The sequence below is a fragment of the Lynx rufus genome, unplaced genomic scaffold, assembly GCF_022079265.1.
Source record: "Lynx rufus isolate CCGP_SWC_20201006 ecotype Redwood Valley unplaced genomic scaffold, mLynRuf1.p SCAF_5, whole genome shotgun sequence".
Classification (NCBI taxonomy): domain Eukaryota; kingdom Metazoa; phylum Chordata; class Mammalia; order Carnivora; family Felidae; genus Lynx; species Lynx rufus.
This window is the reverse complement of record NW_025814867.1, coordinates 34,156,117-34,177,362: the sequence shown is the minus strand read 5'-3', so window position 1 is coordinate 34,177,362 and position 21,246 is coordinate 34,156,117. Positions and strand designations below refer to the sequence as shown.

The window sequence follows — 21,246 nt, the reverse complement described above, 5'->3', positions numbered from 1 at the left end:
CTGTGCTCAGCCAGGTCTGTAACCTGGAGAACAGGCTGACTAGTCCTGCAGCAAGAGCTCGCAGTCACGGCTTGACTGTGTGTATGGAGGACAGCGTACCTTGGCCACCTCGCCCCGGCCTCACTTTCACCAACTGCCTTAAGTATGTATTTCTGCGGTCTCCCGGACAAATGAGTTTCCAGGTGGCTGCGACCAGCACCTGCGAGGCCAGAAAATGTTGAAAGAGCAATGAAGGTGCGCAGGCGCAGACCGCAAGCGCGGCGCACTCTGGTCTACGCGAATATAAGCCCCGCCTCCAGCTGCGAAGCCAACAGGGCGCTGGGCCCGCCTAGCCTCCCCCGGTTGCGGGAGGAAACAGCTAGCGGCGTTCGGAGGCGTAGCCGAGGCCCGCCCCCCGCCGCGCTCCAGTTCGATTGGCTGGTCTCCCAAGGCGCGGTAACGGTCGCGGAGGCGGGGCCGGAGAGGGCTGAGCCGAGCAGTGCCGGGCCGGGCGCGCTGCTGGTGGGAGGCCGCGGCTGAGTAAGGTGAGTGGCGTAGGGGTATCGCGGAGGCATCGGTCGGAGCCCCTCCCGAAAGCACCCCTGAAATCGGCCGCCGCTGGCGCCGCCGAGTGGCCAGACCGACCCTTGTCAGGTCCCCCCAGAAAGCACACCAGTCACAAGTATACCAGTATAAGGACAAACGTGGTTCGAGCCCTGGCTCCCCGGCCCTTGCCGTCTTTGGCTGCTCATTAAACGTCTCCGCGCTTCAGCTTCATTCGTAGCCTACAGCTGGTAATTCTTGCCTTACGTGGTGGTTGAGAAGGTAAAGTGAGGCACTAAGTGTAAGGCTTAGATTGATACTGGCGCGGGTATTGATACCTGGCGGATCCGGGTTGCGGATAAGTCCTAGGTAATTTCCTCCATCCCTACACGTGTGGGCCAGGGCCGACCCGCTTCACTTGTCAGTGTCAGGTGTCTGAGAAGGGAGCAAAAGGAGAATACAAGAAGGGGTAGGTGAGTGGAACGGTTCGTTATGCTCATTCCAGATTGGGAGGACCGCTACCTCCCTGTGGAGTCTAATTTGATTGTGTTAGGAAAATTAGGTGGCAATGTCAGAAGGCTGAGATCCGTCACCTAGGGACCGCACAGGAAGGGTTTCTACTACCACTTATTTTCTGACCATAATAATATTAAGCAGTGTGCAGGCATTACCCATATTGGTTCCAGTCTTCTATATGAGTTTGTTTTTACTTTCTGTATTGCCAAGTGCACTCCGGCCTCTCTCCCCTACCGCCCCCCCATCCCCTCCCCCCCGCCCCTTGAGGAAGAGGTGGCTGACTAGGGTTTTGTCCACAGCTTCTGCTTCAAAGGCGGGAGAGGTGTGTTCTGGCCCTTTGTGTACCTTCTTCTGGGGCCAAATGATTGGGTGGAGATGACATCCAATCCCCACTCCCATTTCCTTATTTGTGGTAGATTCACTCCTTACTAAGAAAATTAAGCAGCATGTTGGCATGTTTTTGGAGTAGAGACCAGAGACTTCGAAAGCATTTATCTAATTAATACTGTATTTAATAGAGACCAGAGACTTCGAAAGCATTGCGTGTTCCATTTATTGCAGTAATGTGAGATATTTGCTTTTGAGAAAGCTAATTACAGATTTTGACGTGACTCAATTGAGAAAGAATCATTACAGGCCATGGTTTGTTATTTACAGCTTTTCCCCCCAAAAGGGGTGAAAAACAAGTACATTTAAAAAAAAATTTTTTAATGTGTATTTTTGAGAGAGAGAGAGAGAGAGAGAGAATGAACAGGGGAGGAGCAGAGAGCTAGGCAGACACAGAATCAGAAGCAGGCTCCAGGCTGTCAGCACAGAGCCAGATGCAGGGTTCGAACTCACAAACTGGGAGATCATGACCTGAGCCGAAGTCGGACGCTTAATGGACTGAGCCACCCAGGCGCCCCTAAAAACAGTTGTATTTCAATGGACAGTGCTTATTAGTGGGGCTTCAGACGTATGAAGGGTAAGTTAGCAAAGGGCTCTTGGAAACCTGGACAGTGCCAGAAGGTACAACTACGCTTTGCTTCTCTGCATTTGGCTTTTCATGCCGTCCGTGTACAAACCAACTCCTATCCTGCCTTCCCTAATCCCACAGTCTTACTTTAGGTGTGTTATGACACTGTATAAAGCTATAGCTTCTGCTTTGGCCTTGGGAAGCATTTGGCTTCTACCTGTGACTCAAGGTTCCAGGTCTATGTCCTGTCACAGCTTCTAATGGGGGAAAAGCCTGGTGCAAATATCAGCACATTATCGTGGGCCTCTGAAAAGGAGGGCTTGGTCACGGTGGAACTGAGGGGATCGTTTTTCTTCCTGACTTTGCCTTTTGTGGTTAGTGGTATTTGTCCATCTGAAAGTGCTTCATTTTAGTACGCTTGCAAATGAGAATGTTCTACCCTTGTGGCCAGAGGTCAGAATTAATGATAGGTGGTGATAGATTTGGACTCTTAGCTAAGGTGGCAGCATTGGAGTCCATCAGCTGTGGCTTCAGTTGTTCCCCCTTCAGTAGTTACCGGTACCATGGATACTTGCTTTGGGAATAACACAGGACCGTTCGTACTAGAAGGTCAAACATTTTAAGATTTTGGTTTTTTTTATCTTTTTGAAATCTAGATGAAGATCCAGTTTCGGACGTGAGACTCACTGGGTGATCATTTCATTGAGATCAACTTGAACGACCAGGTGAAGAGCGCAAGAAGGACGTGCTATGACTGAGGTATGTCTGCTGTGACAGATAACTCTGGATGTTGGGAGGCCATGGAGAAGACCTGTTATTTATTGAATACGGTAATAGATACATTGCATATATTTCCTTTTGATCTCCTGATAATCTGGTCAGGTAGATATTTGAAACTCAGGTAAGGAAACTAAAGCCCAGAGAGGTTAAGTAACTACACTAACTCACATAGCTGGTCACCAACTCTAATCACCACCTCTGTTTTGCTATGAGCCAGGTGTTGTTCTATTTTATTTCTATATTAACTCTCCTGATCTAAGTAACAACCCTATGAGCTAAGTACTTTGATTATCCTCATTGTATGAAAATGAGATTGAGGGGGGGCACCTGGCTGGCTCAGTCGGTTAAGCATCCTACTTCAGCTTAGGTCATGATCTCAAGATTTGTGAGTTAGAGCCCAGCTTCGGGCTCTGTGCTGACAGCTCAGAGCCTGGAGCCTCCTTCAGATTCTGTGTCTCCCTCTCTCTCTTCCCCTTCCCCCTCTCTCAAAAATAAACATTAAAAAAAATTAAAAAAAAAGAAAATGAGATTGAGTCACAGAGGTATTACTGCTTTCTTGGCTGTGTGACAGAGTCCACGGTTTGAACCCAGGTGGCCTGGCTACCGAGGTATACCAGCTTTCTTTGGTTCATGTTTTGTTGCTCTTGTTTTTATTATTAGGAAAATTCTTTTATTATAAAATGAATTTTTATTATGAAGTCAAACAGAAAAGAACACAGGCCAAATGTGTAACTTAATGAATTATTTTTTAAAGTTATTATTTATTATTTTGAGAGAGCGAGAGAGCATGCATGTGCATGAATAGGAGGGGCAGAGAGAGAGAGAGAGAGAAAGAATCCCAAGTAGGCTCTTTGCTGACAGAGCTCAGTCTCAACACGGGGCTCAGTCACATGAACTATGAGATTATGACGTGAACCGAAATCATTAACAGACTGAGCTTTCCAGGCACCCCTAAAATCCAGTAATTTTATTAGGATGTGTCTTCTGGGTCAGTATTGTCAAGTATGTGATAGACTTTGCATGTGTAATTTCATATGTATATATTCTTTTCAGGAAAGCTTTTTTTTTTTTTTTTTTAAACAGCTTTGTTGAGATGTGATATATAACCTGCATATATTTAAAGTGTACTATTTGAGAGGCTCCTGGGTGGCCCAGTCATTTGGCATCTGACTCTTGATTTCGGTTTAGGTCATGATCTCATGGTTTCGTGAGATCAAGCCGCGTGTCTGGCTTCACACTGACAGTGTGGAGCCTGCTTGGGATTCTCTCTCTCTTCCTTTCTCTGACCCTCCGCCACTAACACATGCATGTGCATGCTCTCTCTCTCTCTCTCTCTCTCTCTCTCAAAATAAATAAACTTCAAAAATGAAATAAAACTGTAGTCTCCCCTTCGTCATCTCCCTTTATGAAAACAAAATAAAGTGTAGTATTTGATAAGTTTTGACATACATATACACCTGTGAAACCATCACACAATTAGGATTGTGAATCTATCACCCCTAAAATTCTCTTGTTCCCCTTGGTAATCCATTTTTCTAGCCTCTCATTCCCCTAGCCACCATTGATCTACATTCTGTCAGTGTAGATTAGTTTTTGTTTCCTAGAATTTTATATAAATGGATTCAAACAGTATGTAGTCTTTATTTGTCTGGCTTCTTTCCCTCAGCATAAGTATTTTCAGGTTCATCTGTGTTGTTGCATGTGTCAATAGTTTATTCCTTTTTATTGTTGAGAGATTCCATTGTGTGCTTTTACCAGTTTTTGTATCCATTCAGCTATTGATCGGCATTTGAGTTGTTTCCAGTTCCTGGGTATTACAAGGACTTTTATATATAGGACTTGTGTAGTCATATGCTTTCATTTCTATTGGGTAAATGCCTAGGAATGGAACGGCTAGGTCTTAGGTGTCTATTTAACCTTTTAAGAAACTGCCAAAGTGTTATCCAAAGTAATTGTCCTAGGCACACCTTGGGTGGCTCAGTCAGTTAAGTGTCCAGCTTCAACTTGGGTCATGATCTTAGGTTTGTGAGTTCGAGCCCCACATCAAGACTGACCGCTCAGAGCCTGGAGCCTGCTTTGGATTCTGTGTCTCCTCTCTGTGTCCTTACCCTGCTCACACTCTCTCTCTGTCTCAAAAATAAATAAACATTAAAAATAAAAACTGATTGTCCTATTTTACATGCCCATCAGCAGTGTATCAGAGTTCCATTTCCTTCATATTCTCATAAACACTAGTATAGTTAGTCTTAGCCATTTAAATAGGTGTATTGTGGTTTCACCTTGTGGGTTTAAAAAAATTTTTTTCCAGTGTAGTTTACGTACAGTGTTACATTAGTTCCAGGTTTACAATATAGTGATTCAACAGTTACACATATTACTCAGTGCTCATCAAGTTAAGTGTACTTTTAATCCCCTTCACCTTTTACTCTCCCCCCACCCCCCCCAACCAACCTCACCTCTGGGAACCATCTGTTTGTTCTCTATAGATAAGAGTCTGTTTTTTTGGTTTGTCTCTTTTTTTTTCCTTTGCTTGTTTATTTTGTTTCTTAAGTTCTATATACGAGTGAGTTCATATGGTATCTGTATTTCTCTGACTTATTTCACTTAGCATTATACCTACTAGGTTCATCCATGTTGTTGCAAATGGCAAGATTTTATTCACTTTTAATCGCCAACCAATATTCCATTAAATACATATACCACCTTTTCTTTATCCATTCATCTTACTTGGGCTGGTTCCATAGTTTGGCTATTGTAAATAATGCTGCTATAGACATAGGGGTGCATATATCCCTTAAAACTAGTGTTTTCATATTCTTTGGATAAATACTCAGTAGTGTGATTACTGAATCATGGGGTAGTGCTGTTTTTAATTTTCTGAGGAATCACCGTACTGTCTTTCATGGTGGCTGCACCAGTTTTCATTCCCACCAAAGTGCACAAGCGTTCCTTTATCTCCGTGTCCTCACCAACACTTGTTTGAGTTTTTTATTTTAGCTATTCTGAGAGGTGTGAAGTGATGTCTCATTGTGGTTTTGATTTGCGTTTCCCTGATGATGAGTGAAACTGAGCATGTTTTTATGTGTCAGTTGGCTGTCAGTATGTCATCTTTGGAGAAATGTCTGTTGGTGTCTTCTGCCCATTTTTTACTCGGATTATTTGTTTATGAGTGTTTCATAAATGCTTTATATATTTATTTAATCCTTTACCAGATAGATCACCTGCAAATATCTTCTCCCATTAAGTAGGTTGGTTGTTTCCTTTGCTGTACAGAAGCTTTTTATTTTGATATAGTCCAAATAGTTTATTTTTGCTTTTGTTTCCCTTGCCTCAGGAGACCTATCTGGAAAGATATCACTATGGCTAATGTCAGAGAAATTAATGCCTGTGCTTGTCTAGGATTTTTATGGTTTCAGGTCTCACATTTAGGTCCTTTACCCTTTAATCCATTCTGAGTGTATTTTTGTGGATGGTGTAAGAAAGTGGTCTAGGTTTCACTCTTTTGCATGTACCTGTCCCATTTTTCCCACACCATTTATTGAAGACACTCCCTTTTTCACATTGCATAGCCTTGCCTTCTTTGTCAAAGATTGATTGACCATATAACTACAGGTTTATTCCTGGATTTTCTACTCTATTCCATTGATCTATGTGTTTTTGTGCCAGTACTATACTGTTTTGTTGACTACAGCTTTGTAATATAACTTGAAGTATGGAATTGTGACACCTTCAGTTTTGTTTTTCTTTTTCAAGATTGCTTTGGCTATTCGGGGTCTTTTGCGGTTCCATACAAATTTTAAGATTGTTCTAGTTCTGTGAAAAGTGCTGTTGGTATTTTGATAGGGATTGCATTAAACCTGTGGATTGCCTTGGGTAGTGTAGACATTTTAACAATATTTGTTCTCCCACTCCATGAGCATGGAATATCTTTCCATTTCTTTGTGTTGTCTTCAGTGTCTTTCATCTGACAAGAGTTTTCAGGGTCAGGTCTTTCATTTGCTTAGTTAAGTTTATTTCTAGGTTTTTTATTATTTTTGATGTAATTGTAAATGGGGTTGTTTTCTTCATTTCTCTATCTGCTGCTTCATTATTAGCATGTAGAAATGCAATGGATTTCTCTATAGTGATTTTTGTATCCTGCGACTACTGAATTCATCTATGAGTTCTAGTAATTTTTTGGTGGAGTCGCTAGGGTTTTCTATTGATAGTATCATATTAGCTGGAAATAGTGAAATTTTTACTTCTTTGTTACCAATTTGGATGCTTTTTTATTTCTTTTTGTTGGCTGATTGCTTTGGGTAGGACTTCTCATACTATGTTGAATAAAAGTGGTGAGAGTGGACATCCTTATTCTTCCTGACTTTAGAGGAGAAGCTCTCAGTTTTTTCCCATTGAGTATGCTGTTAGCTATGGGTTTTTCATATATGGCCTTTATTATGTTGAGGAATATGTTCCCTCTAAACCTACTTTGTTGAGAGTTGTTATCATGAATGGATGTTGTACTTTGTCAAATGCTTTTTCTGCATCTATTGACCATGTGGTTTTCATCCTTTCTCTTGTTGATGTGGTATATCACATTGATTGATTTGTGAATATTGAACTACCCTTGCATCCCAGGAATAAGTCTCACTTTATTTTGGTGAATGTTTTTTTTTGTTGTTTTTTTTTTTTTAATGTTTGTTTATTTATTTTTGAGAGACAGAGTAGGGGAGGGGCAGAAAGAGAGGGAGATAGAGGATCCTAAGCAGGCTCCGTGCTGTCAGCTCAGAGCCTGATGCAGGGCTTGAACTCAAGAACCGTGAGATCATGACCTGGGCCGAAATCAAGAGTCAGACACTTAACCAATTGAGGCACTGAGACGCCCCTATTTTTTTTTTTAATTCACTCTGTCACCCTATGTGTTTTGATTGATTTTAGTCCATTTATATTCAAAATATTTATTGATATGTCTTTATTGCCATTTTGTTACTTGTTGTTGTTTTTGTAGTTTTTCTCTGATCTTGTTCTCTCTCATGGTTTGTTGACTTTCTTTGATGATATACTTGGCTTCCTTTTTCTTTATCCTTTGCATATTTATTACTGGATTCTGGTTTGTAGTTACCATTAGATTTGTATATAATGTCTTCTGTATATAGTAGTCTATATTAGGTTGATGTTTGCTTAAGTTTGAACTCATTGTTTACTCCTCCCCATGTTTTAAGTATACAGTGTTATATTTTACATCCTTTTATTAATCCCTTTAATTGTTTTTACAGAAATATTCATTTTTACTCCTTTTGTATTTTTTACTTTTCATACTCTTTCATTTCCACTCAGAGAGTCGTGTTTATTTGCTGTAGGGCTGGTTTAGTGGTCATGAACTTCTTTAGTTTTGATTTGTTTGAGAAAGTCTTCATTTTTCCCTCTTTTGTGAATTATAGCCTTGCTGGATAGACTATTCTTGGCTGCATATTTTCCCTTCCAGCACTTTGAATATATCATGCCACTCCCTTCTGGCATGCAGTTTCTACTGAAAAACTTGCTGAAAGCCTTGCAGGGTTTCCCTTGTATGTAAGTATCTTCTTTTCTCTTGCTGATTTAAAAATTTTTCTTTATCACTACTTTTTGCCCTTTTAATTACTATGTGTCTTGGTGTGGATCTTCTCAGATTGAATTTTTGGGGAAATCTCTGTGCCTCATGGATCTGGATATCTGTTTCCTTCCCCACATTAGTGAAGTTTCACCTGTTATGTTTTCAAATAAATTTTCTGCCCCCTTTTCTCTCTCTTCTTCTTGGATCCCTATAATGTGAATATTATTGTGCTTGATGGAGTCACTGAGTGCCCTGACTGTTCTCTCAATCTGCATATTGTGTTTTTCTCTCATTTGCTCAGCTTGGTTACTTCCATTACTCCATTACTTCCAGGTCATTAATTTGTGCCTCTGTTTTCTCTAGCCTGCTATTTATTCCATTTAGTGTATTTCTAATTTCATTTATTGCGTTCTTCATCTCTGAAGATGTTTGGTGGTTCTGTTTTTTTTTTGTTTTTTTTTTCCTGTCTTTACTAAGGGTCTCACTGATGTCCTTCACTGTTCTCAAGTCCAGTGAGTATCTTCATTACTTTAAATTCTCTCTCAGGGATCTTATATCTGTTTCACTTAGGTCTTTTGCTGTGGTTTGGTCCTGTTTTTTTCATTAGGAATATATTTTCTGTCTCCTCATTTTGTCTGACTCTGTGTTTCTTTGTGTTTGGAAAGTCAGCTATATCTCTTGCTCTTGAGGTAATGGCCTTATGAAGAAAAGGTCTTGTAGTGTCATGTAGTGCAGTGTCCCCTGTTCCCTAGGACCTGGTGCTTCAGGGAGTGTCTCCTGTGTGTGTTGAGCGTGCTTTGCTGTTGAGTCCTGATTGCTTTTTCCTTCAATCTCATTGTTTGCAGAGGCTCTCTTTGCCTCTTGTGGGCAGCGTTTGGTCCCTCGCCAGGTTGGGCGTTTTTTAACAAGGTGTGTGGTGCTCTGCTTGTGAAATGAGTCCTGCCACTGCTACTGCTGTAGTCGAGGTCCTGCAAAACCCACAGATTGGGACATGGGCTGGTGAGGTTTGCACTGGTGTTCTGGGGGAGGGGACCCTCAGTGCTGGGACTGAGGCAAGCATGACTGGGAGGGGCGGATCCACTCAAGTTTGGTATGGGGGAGCGGTGCTGGTGTAAGCAGGTTAGGTGGTGAGTGTTAGCACCTGCATTGTTTCTGTTGAAAAATTAGCTGATAGCCTTATGGGGTTTTTCTTGTATGTAACTGTTAACTTCTGGTGCTTTTATTTATTTATTAAAGTTTATTTATTTTGAGAGAGAGAGAGAAAACATGAGCAGGAGGGAGGCAGAGAGAGAGAGAGGGAGAGGGAGAGGGAGAGGGAGAGAGAGAATCCCAAGCAGGCACCATGCTGTCAGTGTGGAGCCAGATGTGTGGCTTGATCCCATGAGCCGTGAGATCATGACCTGAGTCAAAATTAAGAGTCAGAAGCTTAACCAACTGACCCACCCAGGTATCCCGTTTTAGTGTATTAAAACTCTCTTTATTATTACTTTTTGTCATTTTAACTATTATGTATTTGGTGTGGACTTCCTTGAGTCCACTTTGTTAGGGGCTTTCTGTGCTTCCTGGACCTGGATGTCTGTTTCTTTCCCCAAATTGGGGAAGTTTTCAGCTATTATTTCTTCAAGTAAATTATCTGCCCCCTTCTCTTTCCTTTTCCTCCTGAGACCCCTATTATGTGAATGATACTGTGTTTGATTATATTGCAGTTTCCTTCCTCTATTTTAATTTTTTATTAAACTTTTTTCTTTTTGCTATACAGTTTGGTTCCTTAACATTATCCTGTCTTCCAGATGGCTGATCTGTTCTTTTGTGTCTTTTAATCTACTGTTGATTACATCTATTGTATTGTATTTACTCTCTCTTTGTGGACGTTCTCCCTGAGTTCATTCACTTTCTCAAGTCCAGCAATTATCTTAATGACTATTACCTTGAAATCTTTGTCAGACATATTGCTTGTCTGTCTCTCATTTGTGTTTTATACTGTGATTTTTGTCTTGTTCTATTCATTTGGTACATGTTTCTGTGTCTCCTCATTTTGTCTCTCTATATTTCTAAATATTAGGTAGGTCAGCTACATCTCCTGGTCTTGAAAGTAGCAGCCTCGTGAAAAGATCTTGTGGTGCTGTATAGTGCAGTCCCCCTGGTCACCAGAACCAGGCACTCCAGCGTGTCCCCTGTGTAGGCTGTGTGCACCCTTCTGTTGTGGCTGAGCTGCATTTGTTGTGGGCATGCTGGGGCCGGGGTGGAGGCGGTCGGCTCCTCACCTGACTGGCTGCAATGACTTGCTTTGCCTCCTGTGAGTGTACTGGGCATGGTTTACTCCTTGAGATGTTGAGAGGCCCAGCTACTGCCCGTGGGCTCACTGGTAGGTGGTGTTGGCATTTGACCTAGCTAGTGGCCTGCAGTTAGTGTCTGCCACACCTGCAGGCACAGTAAAGGGCAGGACTTGCTCTCTGAACAGCCAGCTAAGAGGCCCAGCTGCAGGAACTGCGGACACCCTGGTGTGTGGGTTATCTCCTCCCCTCCCAAGGGCGGGAGTCATTTTGGAGTGGCACAGTGCTGGCAGAGTTGCCTTCTGGGTATGGTAGGGCAGGAGCTGTTTTGGAGGGATGGCTGCCAAGGTGGACAAGTTGGGTGGGATGGTCTGCAGGAGAAATTGGGGCCATGGCACTCATTGATAGCAAGGTAGATGGAGACTGTTAGAACTGGCTCCCAGAAGCATCTTGATATGTAGGCTGCAGGAGACAAGGAAACATGGCACCTGTTATGGCTTTTGCTTCCAGAGAAACCTCCTGGACATATTCTAAGATTAGTTAATAAATCTCCTTCACAAATACTTTTCAAGCTGCTTGAAGGTGCTTTTCAAGCTGCTACTCCTGTGCTGTGTCTGAGTTATTTAGTATGGTTGTCTATTTAATGGTGGGGACTGGGTTCCCTGTAGCACTCTGGCTCTCCTAGAGGTAAGCCTGCTGATTTTTAATGTTCCCGGAGTTAGCCCTGGTGTTTTCAAGGCCAGATATTACTCGATTTGTCTTCCCAGTGTGGGTTCCTAGTTCAGGGGGGTTGCCCAGTGTGGGGTCTGATCCTCTTCCTTCTCCATGCTTCTCCTGTTTGTGGTTATTCGTACCAGGGGGTTGGTTCCCAACTGTGTCTCTGCCCTTTCTACCCTTTTCTATGTGACGTTCTCTCCATGACTAGCTGCAGAAGTCTTCAGGTCATTTTCAGAGTTAGTTGCAAAGCTCTAGTTGCTGCCTCAGTGTTTCTGTGGGACAAGTTGAATTCCAGATCCTCTTCCTCTGCCACCTTCCCTTGTATCCTCAGATGTAGGTCATGGGTCCACAGGCTCACTCTTTATTTGGGCATTTAAAACATAACAGAGGGAATTCAAAATGTGGAAGGACAAAAAACCAAATGGTCAGTTATCAAAATCAACCAAGATTTCTAAAACAAACGAGCCTCAGTTGGGGGAGGTGGGCTGGCTCTTTATCTAGTCTTAAGGCTGGCACTGTATTTATTAGAGAGAGCCATCTTTGAAGTGGATGCCTTTTTGAAATGGATTCCTTCACAATCAAAGCTTAAGTCAGGCACTTGCATTACAAAAACAAAAACAAACAAACCCCCCCCCCAAAAACCAAAAAATCCCCACAAAAAACTGTTAGAATTGACACTACGACATCTTAATTATTTTTTAAGTGTATAGTTCATTGATATTACATACATTAATAATGTGCCATCATTGCCCCCCCATCCATCTACAGAACTCTTTAAATTTTTTTTTAATGTTTGTTTATTTTTGAGAGACAGAGTGCAAGTGGGGGAGGGGCAGAGAGAGAGAGAGAGAGAAAGGGAGGGAGACACAGAATCTGAAGCAGGTTCCAGGCTCTGGGCTGCCAGATCAGAGCCCGACGCGGGACTCGAACTCACGAGCTGTGAGATCATGACCTGAGCTGAAGTTGAATGCTTAACTGACTGAGCCAACCAGGTGGTGGTGGTGGTGGTGGTGGTGGTTGTGCTGCTTGCTTGCTTCCTTCCTTCCTTCCTTCCTTTCCTTCCTTCCTTCCTTCCTTCCTTCCTTCCTTCACTCAGCATGGGGCTCAAACGCAAGACCCTACGATCAAGAGTCACTTGCTCTTCCAACTGAGCCAGCCAGGCGCCCTAGAACTCTTGTCATCTTGTGCAACTAAAACTCTGTATCTATTAGATGTAGGGCCCCTGTTTCTCAAGGCCCTGCCCGGCAACTACCATTCTACTTTTGGTTGCTATGATTTTGATTACTCCAAGCAGTGTAAGTGGAGTCATTACAGCCCTTACCTTTTTGTGACTGATTAATGTCCTCATGGTTGTAGCATATATCAAAATTTCTTTTCTATTTAAAGCTGAATAACATTCCTTGGGATGCTTGGGTGGTTCAGTCCGTTAAGAGTCTGATTCTTGATTTTGGCTCAGGTCATGGTGTCATGGTTTGTGGGTTTGAGCCCCACATGGGGCTCCATACTGACAGTGTGGAGCCTGTTGGGGATTCTCTCTCCCTTTCTCTCTGTACCTGCCCTGTCCTCTGTCTCTCTGTCTCTCTGTCTTTCTGTCTCTCTCAAAATAAATACACTTAAAAAGCTGTATAATATTTCATTGTACGGATATACCACATTATGCTTATCCATTTATCTGTTGATGAACGCTTGGGTTTCTTACACATTTTTGCTATGGTGAATAATGCCATGAACACAGATGTACAAATATCTTTTCAAGATCCTGCCTTTAATTCGTTTGAGTATATACCTAGAAGTAGAATTGCTGGGTTATATGAATATTGTTTGTTTGTTTGTTTTTTTAAAGAACTACCTACTGTTGTTCATAGTGGTTGTATCATTTTACATTCTCACCAGTAGTGCACAAAGATTCCAGTTTTACCACACCCTTGCCAGTGCTTGGTACTTTTTTGTTTTTTGGAATTTTTTTTTTTTTTTTGATAGTAGCCTAATGGATGTGAGGTGGTATCTCTTTGTAGTTTAATTTGCATTCATCTAATAGGTGGTGATGTTACACACACTTGAAAAGTGCTTATTGGTCATTTGTATATCAAGTTCTTTGCCCATTTTTAATTTTTTATGTATTTTTTCTTTTTAAAAAAATTTTTAAATGTTTATTTTTAAGAGAGCGTGAGTGAGAGAATGAGAACAAGCTGTGGAGGGCAGATAGAGGGAGACAGAGGATCCAAAGCAGGCTCTGCACTGACAGCAGGGAGCCTGATGTGGGGCTTGAACTCATGAACACAAGATCATGACCTGAATTGAAGTTGTTTGCTCAACTGAGCCATCCAGGCACCTCTGTTTATTTATTTTTAAAATAAAGTTTGTTTAGTTATTTATTTTGAGAGGGAGAGGAAGGGGGAGGAGCAGAGAAAGAGGGAGAGAGCGAGAATTCCAAGCAGGCTCTGCACTGTCAGCACAGAGCCTGATGTGGGGCTTGAACTCACAAACTGTGAGATTATGACTGAGCTGAAACCAAGAGCTGGACACTCAACTGACTGAGCCACCCAGGTGCCCCTCTTTGCCCATTTTTAAAGCAGATAAATATTTTTTTGTTGTTCAGTTTTGGGATTCTCTATGTAGTCTGGATGTTAACTCTTTATCACATAAATGATTTGCAAGTATTTTCTTCCATTCAATGGGTTGCCTTTTTACTCTGTTAATAGTAGCTTTTGATGTGCCAAAGTTTTAATTTTTATGAAGTCCAATTTGTTTTTGCTTGTGTTGCCTGTTCCTGGTGTCATACCCAAGAAATCACTGGCAAATCCAGGGTCATGAAGCTTACCCTATGTTTTCTTCTCTAAGAGTTTTATAGTTTTGGCTCTTAAGTTTAGTTCTTTGATCCATTTTGAGTTAATTTTTTATATGGTGTTAGGTAAGGGTCCAACTTCATTCTTTCCATGTGGATGGCCAGTTTTCCCAGAACCATTTGTTGAAGACACTATATTTTCTCCATTAAATGATTTTGGCATTCTTGTTGAAAATCTTTTGACAGTATATGTGAGGAATTACTTCTAGCCTCTCTATTCTACTCTATTGGTTTATATATCTTTATGCCAGTACCACACTGTTTTGATTTCTGTAGCTTTGCAGTGGGTTTTGAAATCAGGAAGTGTAGGTCCTCCAGGTTTGTACTTTTTTCAAGATTGTCTTGGCTGTTTGTGGTCCTATGAGATTCCTTATGTATTTTAGAATGATTTTTATTATTTCTGTAAAAAAATGTCATTGGGATTTCAATAGGGATTGCATTGGCTGTGTAGGCTGTTTTGGGCAGTATTGGCATTCTAATATTAAGTCTTCCAATCCATGAACATAGGATGTTTTTCCATTTATTTGTCTTTTTAATTTTTTGACAAATATTTTGCAGTTTTGATTATACAAGACTTTTTATTTTTAAGTTAAGTTTTTTATTCCTTTTGATGCTGTTGTAAGTGGAATTGTGTTCTTAATTTCCCTTTTGGATTATTTGTTAGTGTGAAGAAAGGCAACTGATCTTTGTGTGTTACATCTTTACATCCTAGTACTTCGCTGAATTCATTTATTCTAACAGGTTTTTGGGTTTTTGGTGGGCTCGTTAGCATATTCTGCATATAAGATTATATCATAATACCTATAAACAGGTATAATTTTACTTCTTCCTTTCTGATTTGGATGCCTTTTATTTCTCTTTCTAGATTAATTGCTTTGGCTAGACCTTCCAGCACTATATGGAATAGAAGTGGCGACTGCTTTGTCCCTGATCTTACAGGAAAAACTTTCAATCTTTCATGGAAGTATGATGTTCACTATATGTTTTCATTTGTGGCTTTTATTATGTTGAGGTAGATTCCTTCTATTGCTAGTTTGAGTATTTTTATCATGAGAGGGTGTTCAATTTGGTCAGATGCTTTTTCTGCATCAATTTAGATGATCATGTGGTTTTTTTATCCTTTATTCCATTAATGCAGTCCATTACATTAATTGTTTTTCATATGTTGAACTATTATTACATTCCAGGAATAACTCCTACTTGGTTGTGGGATTCTTTTAATATGCTGTTGAATTTGGTTTACCAGTATTTCATTGAGGATAATTGCATCAATGTGCATAAGGAATGTTGGTCTTTAGTTTTCTTGTATTGTCTTCATCTGGCTTCAGTATTAGAATAATGCTAGCCTTTAAGAATGAATTAGGGGTTGGGGTGCCTGGGTGGCTCAGTCGGTTGAGCATCTGACTTCGGCTCAGGTCATGATCTTTTGGTTCACGTCAGGCTCTGCGCAGACAGCTCAGAGCCTAGAGTTTACTTTGAATTCTGTGTCTCCCTCTCTCTCTGTCCCTTCCCCACTGATGATCTGTCTCTCTCTCAAAATAACTATTAAAAAAAAATGAAAAAAAAAAAGAATGAATTAGGGGCGCTTGGGTGGCTCAGTCAGTTAAGCGTCTGACTCTTGATTTTGGTTCAGGTCATGATCTCACAGTGAGATCAAGCCCATGAGATCAAGCCCAGTGTCAGAATCTGTGCCGAGCATGGAGCCTGCTTGAGAATCAATCTCTCTCTCTCTCTCTCTCTGTCTTCTCTCTCTCTCTCTCTCTCTGTCTTCTCTCTCTCTAAACAAACAAACAAATAAATACACATTAAAAAAAGAATGAATTAGGAGGTATTTATTCCCTTCTCTTCAGTATCTGGAAAAGTTAGAGATTAATTGGTGTTAGTTCTTTAAATGTTTGGTAGAATTCTTCAGTGAAGCCATCATTTCCAAGGCTTTGCTTTGTTGGGATTTTTCCCCTAAGTTTGTTTATTTTGAGAGAGACAGAAAGAACTAACACAACCAGTAGAGGAGCAGAGAGAGAGGGAGAGAGAGAATCCCAAGCAGGCTCTACACTGTCAATACAGAGCCTGATACAGGGCTCAAACCCAGGAACTGTGAGGTCATGCCCTCAGCCAAAATCAAGAGTTGAATGCTTAACCGACTGAGCCACCCAGGTGCCCCTGTTGGGAGATTTTTGATTACTGAATCAATCTTCATGTAAATTATAGGTCTATTCAGATTTTCTGTTTCTTTGTATTGCTCTCTTAGAATTTTTATTTCTGTATAATTGCGATTAATGTCCCCACTTTCATTTATGATTTTAGTACTTTGAGTCTTCTCTTTTTTTCTGTCCATTTAGCTACAGGTTTGCCTATTTTGCTGATTTTTTTTTTTCAAATAACTTTTTATTTCAGTGATTTTCCTCTATTGCTTTCCTTTACCCCAGCTCTAATCCTTATTATTTCCTTTCTTTTGCTAGCTTTTTGTTCTTCTTTTTCTAGTTCCTTAAGTTGTAAAGTTAGGTTGTTAATTTGAGATTGTTCTTTTTTTTTTTATGTTTATTTTTGAGAGAGAGAGAGAGAGAGAGAGAGAGAGCGAGCAAGTGAGCATAAGCAGGGGAGGGGCAGAGAGAGAGGGAGACACAGAATCTGAAGCAGGCTCCAGGCTCTGAGCTGTCAGCACAGAGCCTGACTTGGGACTCGAACCCATGAACTGCGAGATCATGACCTGAGCTGAAGTCAGATGCTCAATTGGCTGAGCCAGCCAGGTGCCCCTGTTCTTGTTTTTTAATGTAAATGTTTATAACTATAAATTTCTCCCGTAGCGCTGCTTTCACTAAGTCCCATAAATTTTGGTATGTTCTATTTTTGCCCCCCCCCCCGCCTTTTTTTTTTTTTTAACCTATTTGATACACACAGTGTGGAGCTTGAACTCAAAATCCTGAGATCGAGAGTTGCGTGCTGTACCAACTGAGCCAGCCAGGTGCCCCAAATTTAGTGTATTTTATTCAGCTTTCTTACTTGACTTTAGAGACAGAGCTGCCTACTCTATCGTTACCATAAGTAGACTACCTATCTCATGAAATTTAGTCTTTTTTTTAAAACACTTTTATTTATTTTTTATTTTTTTTAATGTTTTTATTTTTGAGACACAGAGAGACAGAGCATGAGCAGGGGAGGGGCAGAGAGAGAGAGAGACACAGAATCTGAAGCAGGCTTCAGGCTCTGAGCTGTCAGCACAGAGCCCTATGCGGGGCTCGAACTCACGGACTGTGAGATCATGACCTGAATTGAAGTCGGACCCTCATCTGACTGAGCCATCCAGGTGCCCCTCATGAAATTTAGTCTTAAATCTAGACGTACTTATGTAAAACAACTTGTATGAAATAGTGATCTGAGTAATTTGTAGAAAAAATCTAATATATGATGGTAAGATTAGTTTTGTTTAGCATACTTTTATTTAGTTTTTTAATGTTTATTTTTTTTTTTTTTTTTTTTTTTTTTTTTTTTTTTTTTTTTTTAAATTTTTTTTTTCAACATTTATTTATTTTTGGGACAGAGAGAGACAGAGCATGAACGGGGGAGGGGCAGAGAGAGAGGGAGACACAGAATCGGAAACAGGCTCCAGGCTCTGAGCCATCAGCCCAGAGCCCGACGCGGGGCTCGAACTCACGGACCGCGAGATCGTGACCTGGCTGAAGTCGGAAGCTTAACCGACTGCGCCACCCAGGCGCCCCATAATGTTTATTTTTGAGAGAGAGAGAAACAGTGAGAGCAGGGGAGGGGCAGAGAGAGAGGGAGACACAGAATCCAAAGTAGGCTCCAGGTTCTGAGCTGTCAGCACAGAGCCCGACGCGGGGCTGGAACTAACAAACCGTGAGATCATGACCTGAGCTGAAGTCAGATGCTTAACCGACTGAGCCACCCAGGCGCCCCTAGCATACTTTTATATAACAATAAGTACTACTAATCTATAAGTTTCTATATGCCAGGTTCTTGTTCTAAGTACTTTCTACATGTTGTATGACTTAATTTAATCTATGAGGTATATAACTGTGTTGTCTTTTACAATTGAAGAAAAAAATGCTCAAAGATGTTAATGAATTTGTCTTTGTCGTATAATTTAATAGTTAAACTAGTAGTCACTCAGTGACTACTTCAGTAGTCACCATCTGACTCTGAATGCTGAACCTCTATACTTTATTCTTTATAGTGCTACAAGAACATTTAACAAGAGGACCTAATCTAGTCATGGGATCAGGGGAGATTTCCCTGAAGAAAGAAATCTGAGCCAGGATCTGAAGGTCAAGTATGAGTTAACTAAGTGAAGAACAGGCTAAGAGTAGCCAGGCCTTGAATATGGAGAGGAATGACATTTTGAAGATTTGAAAGAGGTCCAGTGTAGTAGTTAGGAAGCTTGTCAGAATATGTAGCTTCTCACTCTTGGGGGGATTATCTTACATCCTTATTTCTGATCTTCAAGGATGTATTCTTCCCACTTTAAAATTCTGGCTGGCTCTTTTTTTTTTTCCTTTTATTTTTTTAATTTACATCCAAGTTAGTTAGCATATAGGGCAACAATGATTTCAGGAGTAGATTCCTTAATGCCCCTTACCCATTTAGCCCACCCCCTTTCCCACAACCCCTCTAGTAACCCTCTGTTTGTTCTCCATATTTAAGAGTCTCTTATGTTTTCTCTCCCTCCCCTGGCCAACTCTTGATGGTGATACAACAGGATGAACATAGTACCACCTCTGAGGTATTCCTGCCAGAAAATACTGAACCTGAATTTAATAAAGTCTCTAGATGTACAGTTTACAAGAAATATAGGGGGTAGAGATATATGTTAAATGACAAGAATACAGTAAGCCAAATCTGAAATAGGGGTAGTTTTACAGGATAGACGACCTATTTTTTCAACAAATAAATGCATGTCAAAAGAGAAAGGAGGGGGGATGGGACTGTTATAGATGAGAAAAAACTTTAGAGGGCTACATGTGGACCTTGTTTGGATCCTGATTTGGAAAATAAAAAGATATTTTTTAAAACATGGGTTTATTATATTCTTTTTTTATGTATTTCTGAAAAATTTTCTAATGAAAAGTTTAAAAACTAGCTGAAAGGTTTGTAAAGGCAGGAGGGATTAACATAGTGGGTGATTGAGTTGGTAAAAGAGACCAAAGTTGATGTCCAGCAGCAAAAGTGGCAGAATTTGAAAATTTATAACATGTTACTGAGTTTATCTGAAACTGGAAAGCTACACCCTGTAGACACATAAGGGTGATTGGTAAATTGTCTAGTTGGATTTCATTATCTGAAGCAGACCTAGAAGGGTAGAATTGTGCTTTGGAAGAAATACGACCTGGTAGCAAGGAGGCTTGCTTCTTTCCTAATCAATCCTGAGAAGATCATTTCACCAGATGGTTACCAGTATATGCTACACTGGTACAACTCTCCCGTATGCCTCCCTGCCAGCTACAAACAGCTAGAGATTTGGGATCAAACAATTTCCAAGGTCCTCTCAAGGTCTAAAAGTTCATGATGCTAATGAATGTGTGTGATTGTGCCTCTGGAAAGGAGGAATTCTACCTATATATCAACCAATACAAGAAAATTTTTTCCTATAGGATGATAGAGTCTTAGAAAACAAGAGGAAGTGATGGTAGGGTAGAGTAAATAAAAACTTTTTTGTCTCCCAAACAGAACCCTTCGCTGCTAGCCTCTGATCTATTTAGAAATAAAGACCACCTAAGAAGGTGACACTGCATTTACCTTTGGCATTAGTCAAGTGAATTGTTAGACTGACGTGTAACTTTTGGCCAGGCACATTTCTTTCAGTTTTGGGGAATCAGCTTACAAAAGATAACTTTATCAGCAGCATGTGCTTTGTACATTAGCTAGTTAATTGTGTGTGTGTGTGTGTGTGTGTGTGTGTGTGTCAAACCTCATGAGGTTTTATTTCTAGAAGAGAACATCATAAGATCAGGCTTATTCTTTTTTTACATTGATTTTTTTTTAAATTTTAAGCAATCTCTACACCCAATGTGGGTCTTGAACTCAGGACCCAGAGATCAAGAGTTGCATGCTCTTCTAACTGAGCCAGCCAGGCATCCCCAAATTAGGGTTTATTCTAATGATTCTTTTTTTTTTTTTTTTTTTGAAAAATGTTTGTTTTTGAGAGACAGAGACACAGCATGAGCAGGGGAGGGGCAGAGGGAGAGGGAGATAAAGAATCTGAAGCAGGCTCCAGGCTCTGAGCTGTCAGTACAGATCCTGTTAGGGGCTCAAACTCACGAACTGTGAGATCATGATTTGAGCTGAAGTTGAACACTTAACCAACTGAGCCACCCAGGTGCCCCTGTTCTAATCATTCTCAAAATCAGTTTTCTGACAAGTCATATGACTTTTGATACAGGAATGGCTTAAATTGCCAAAGAGTTATTGGTTCTTTTAAGTATAATTTCCTTTAACACCTATTGCATTTTTTCTTTTCTAATTTAGGCAACTCCAGTATTTTTTACTGCCAATCTACTTCTTCGGATTTTACTTAAGATACCAAATCTCCAGCAGCCCCTAAAGCCTAGGAGTCTAGTAAATCATCAAACAGACTCATGACTGAAAAACAGGTAAACTTAAAATATTTGAAGCCAGTGTTTCGTGAAGTACGTGCCAAAGATTACTGCATTTACAAATACGAAAAATCTTTCTTAAAAGGGTTCTGTAGTAAAATAACTTGGGGAAATGTTGGGTTAAAGATTATTTAATGATTTTGTTATTGTAAGACTTCACAATACTGTCCAAAGAGAGACTTTAGTATACAGTGTTTCCTACTTATTTCACGTTAGTCTCACGAACAGTTCTTTAGTGTTCTGTACCACATACTTTAGAAAATGCCATTCTTTTTTTTTTTTTTTTAAGAAAATGCCATTCTTAGCTCTTTTCAGAATTTGCAGTTATTCTTTCCATTAAAAGAGGTATCCAGGAACAATATGTATAATTTGATCATTTAAAATGTGTGGCATTATTTACAGAGTACTTTGTTTCTGCGAGTCATAGTAGACATCCACTGAGATGCCCACCCAGAACT

General features: G+C 40.6%; 1 protein-coding gene across 2 annotated transcripts in view; it reads left to right on the top strand.

The window, feature by feature from the left end:
- Positions 1-460: 460 nt before the first annotated feature.
- The window catches only part of CEP70 (centrosomal protein 70), a 75,850-nt gene continuing 55,064 nt past the window's right edge, over positions 461-21,246 (top strand). Inside the window, exons 1-5 of one of the 2 annotated variants that reach the window (XM_047100042.1) lie at positions 461-524; positions 2,650-2,752; positions 15,046-15,192; positions 18,373-18,463; positions 20,661-20,785. In XM_047100042.1, the coding sequence (XP_046955998.1) occupies positions 20,771-20,785 (15 nt within the window). In that variant the 5' untranslated portion in view covers positions 461-524; positions 2,650-2,752; positions 15,046-15,192; positions 18,373-18,463; positions 20,661-20,770. The remainder of the gene's footprint in view (positions 525-2,649; positions 2,753-15,045; positions 15,193-18,372; positions 18,464-20,660; positions 20,786-21,246) is intronic. The other variant, XM_047100043.1, reaches the window with a different exon arrangement.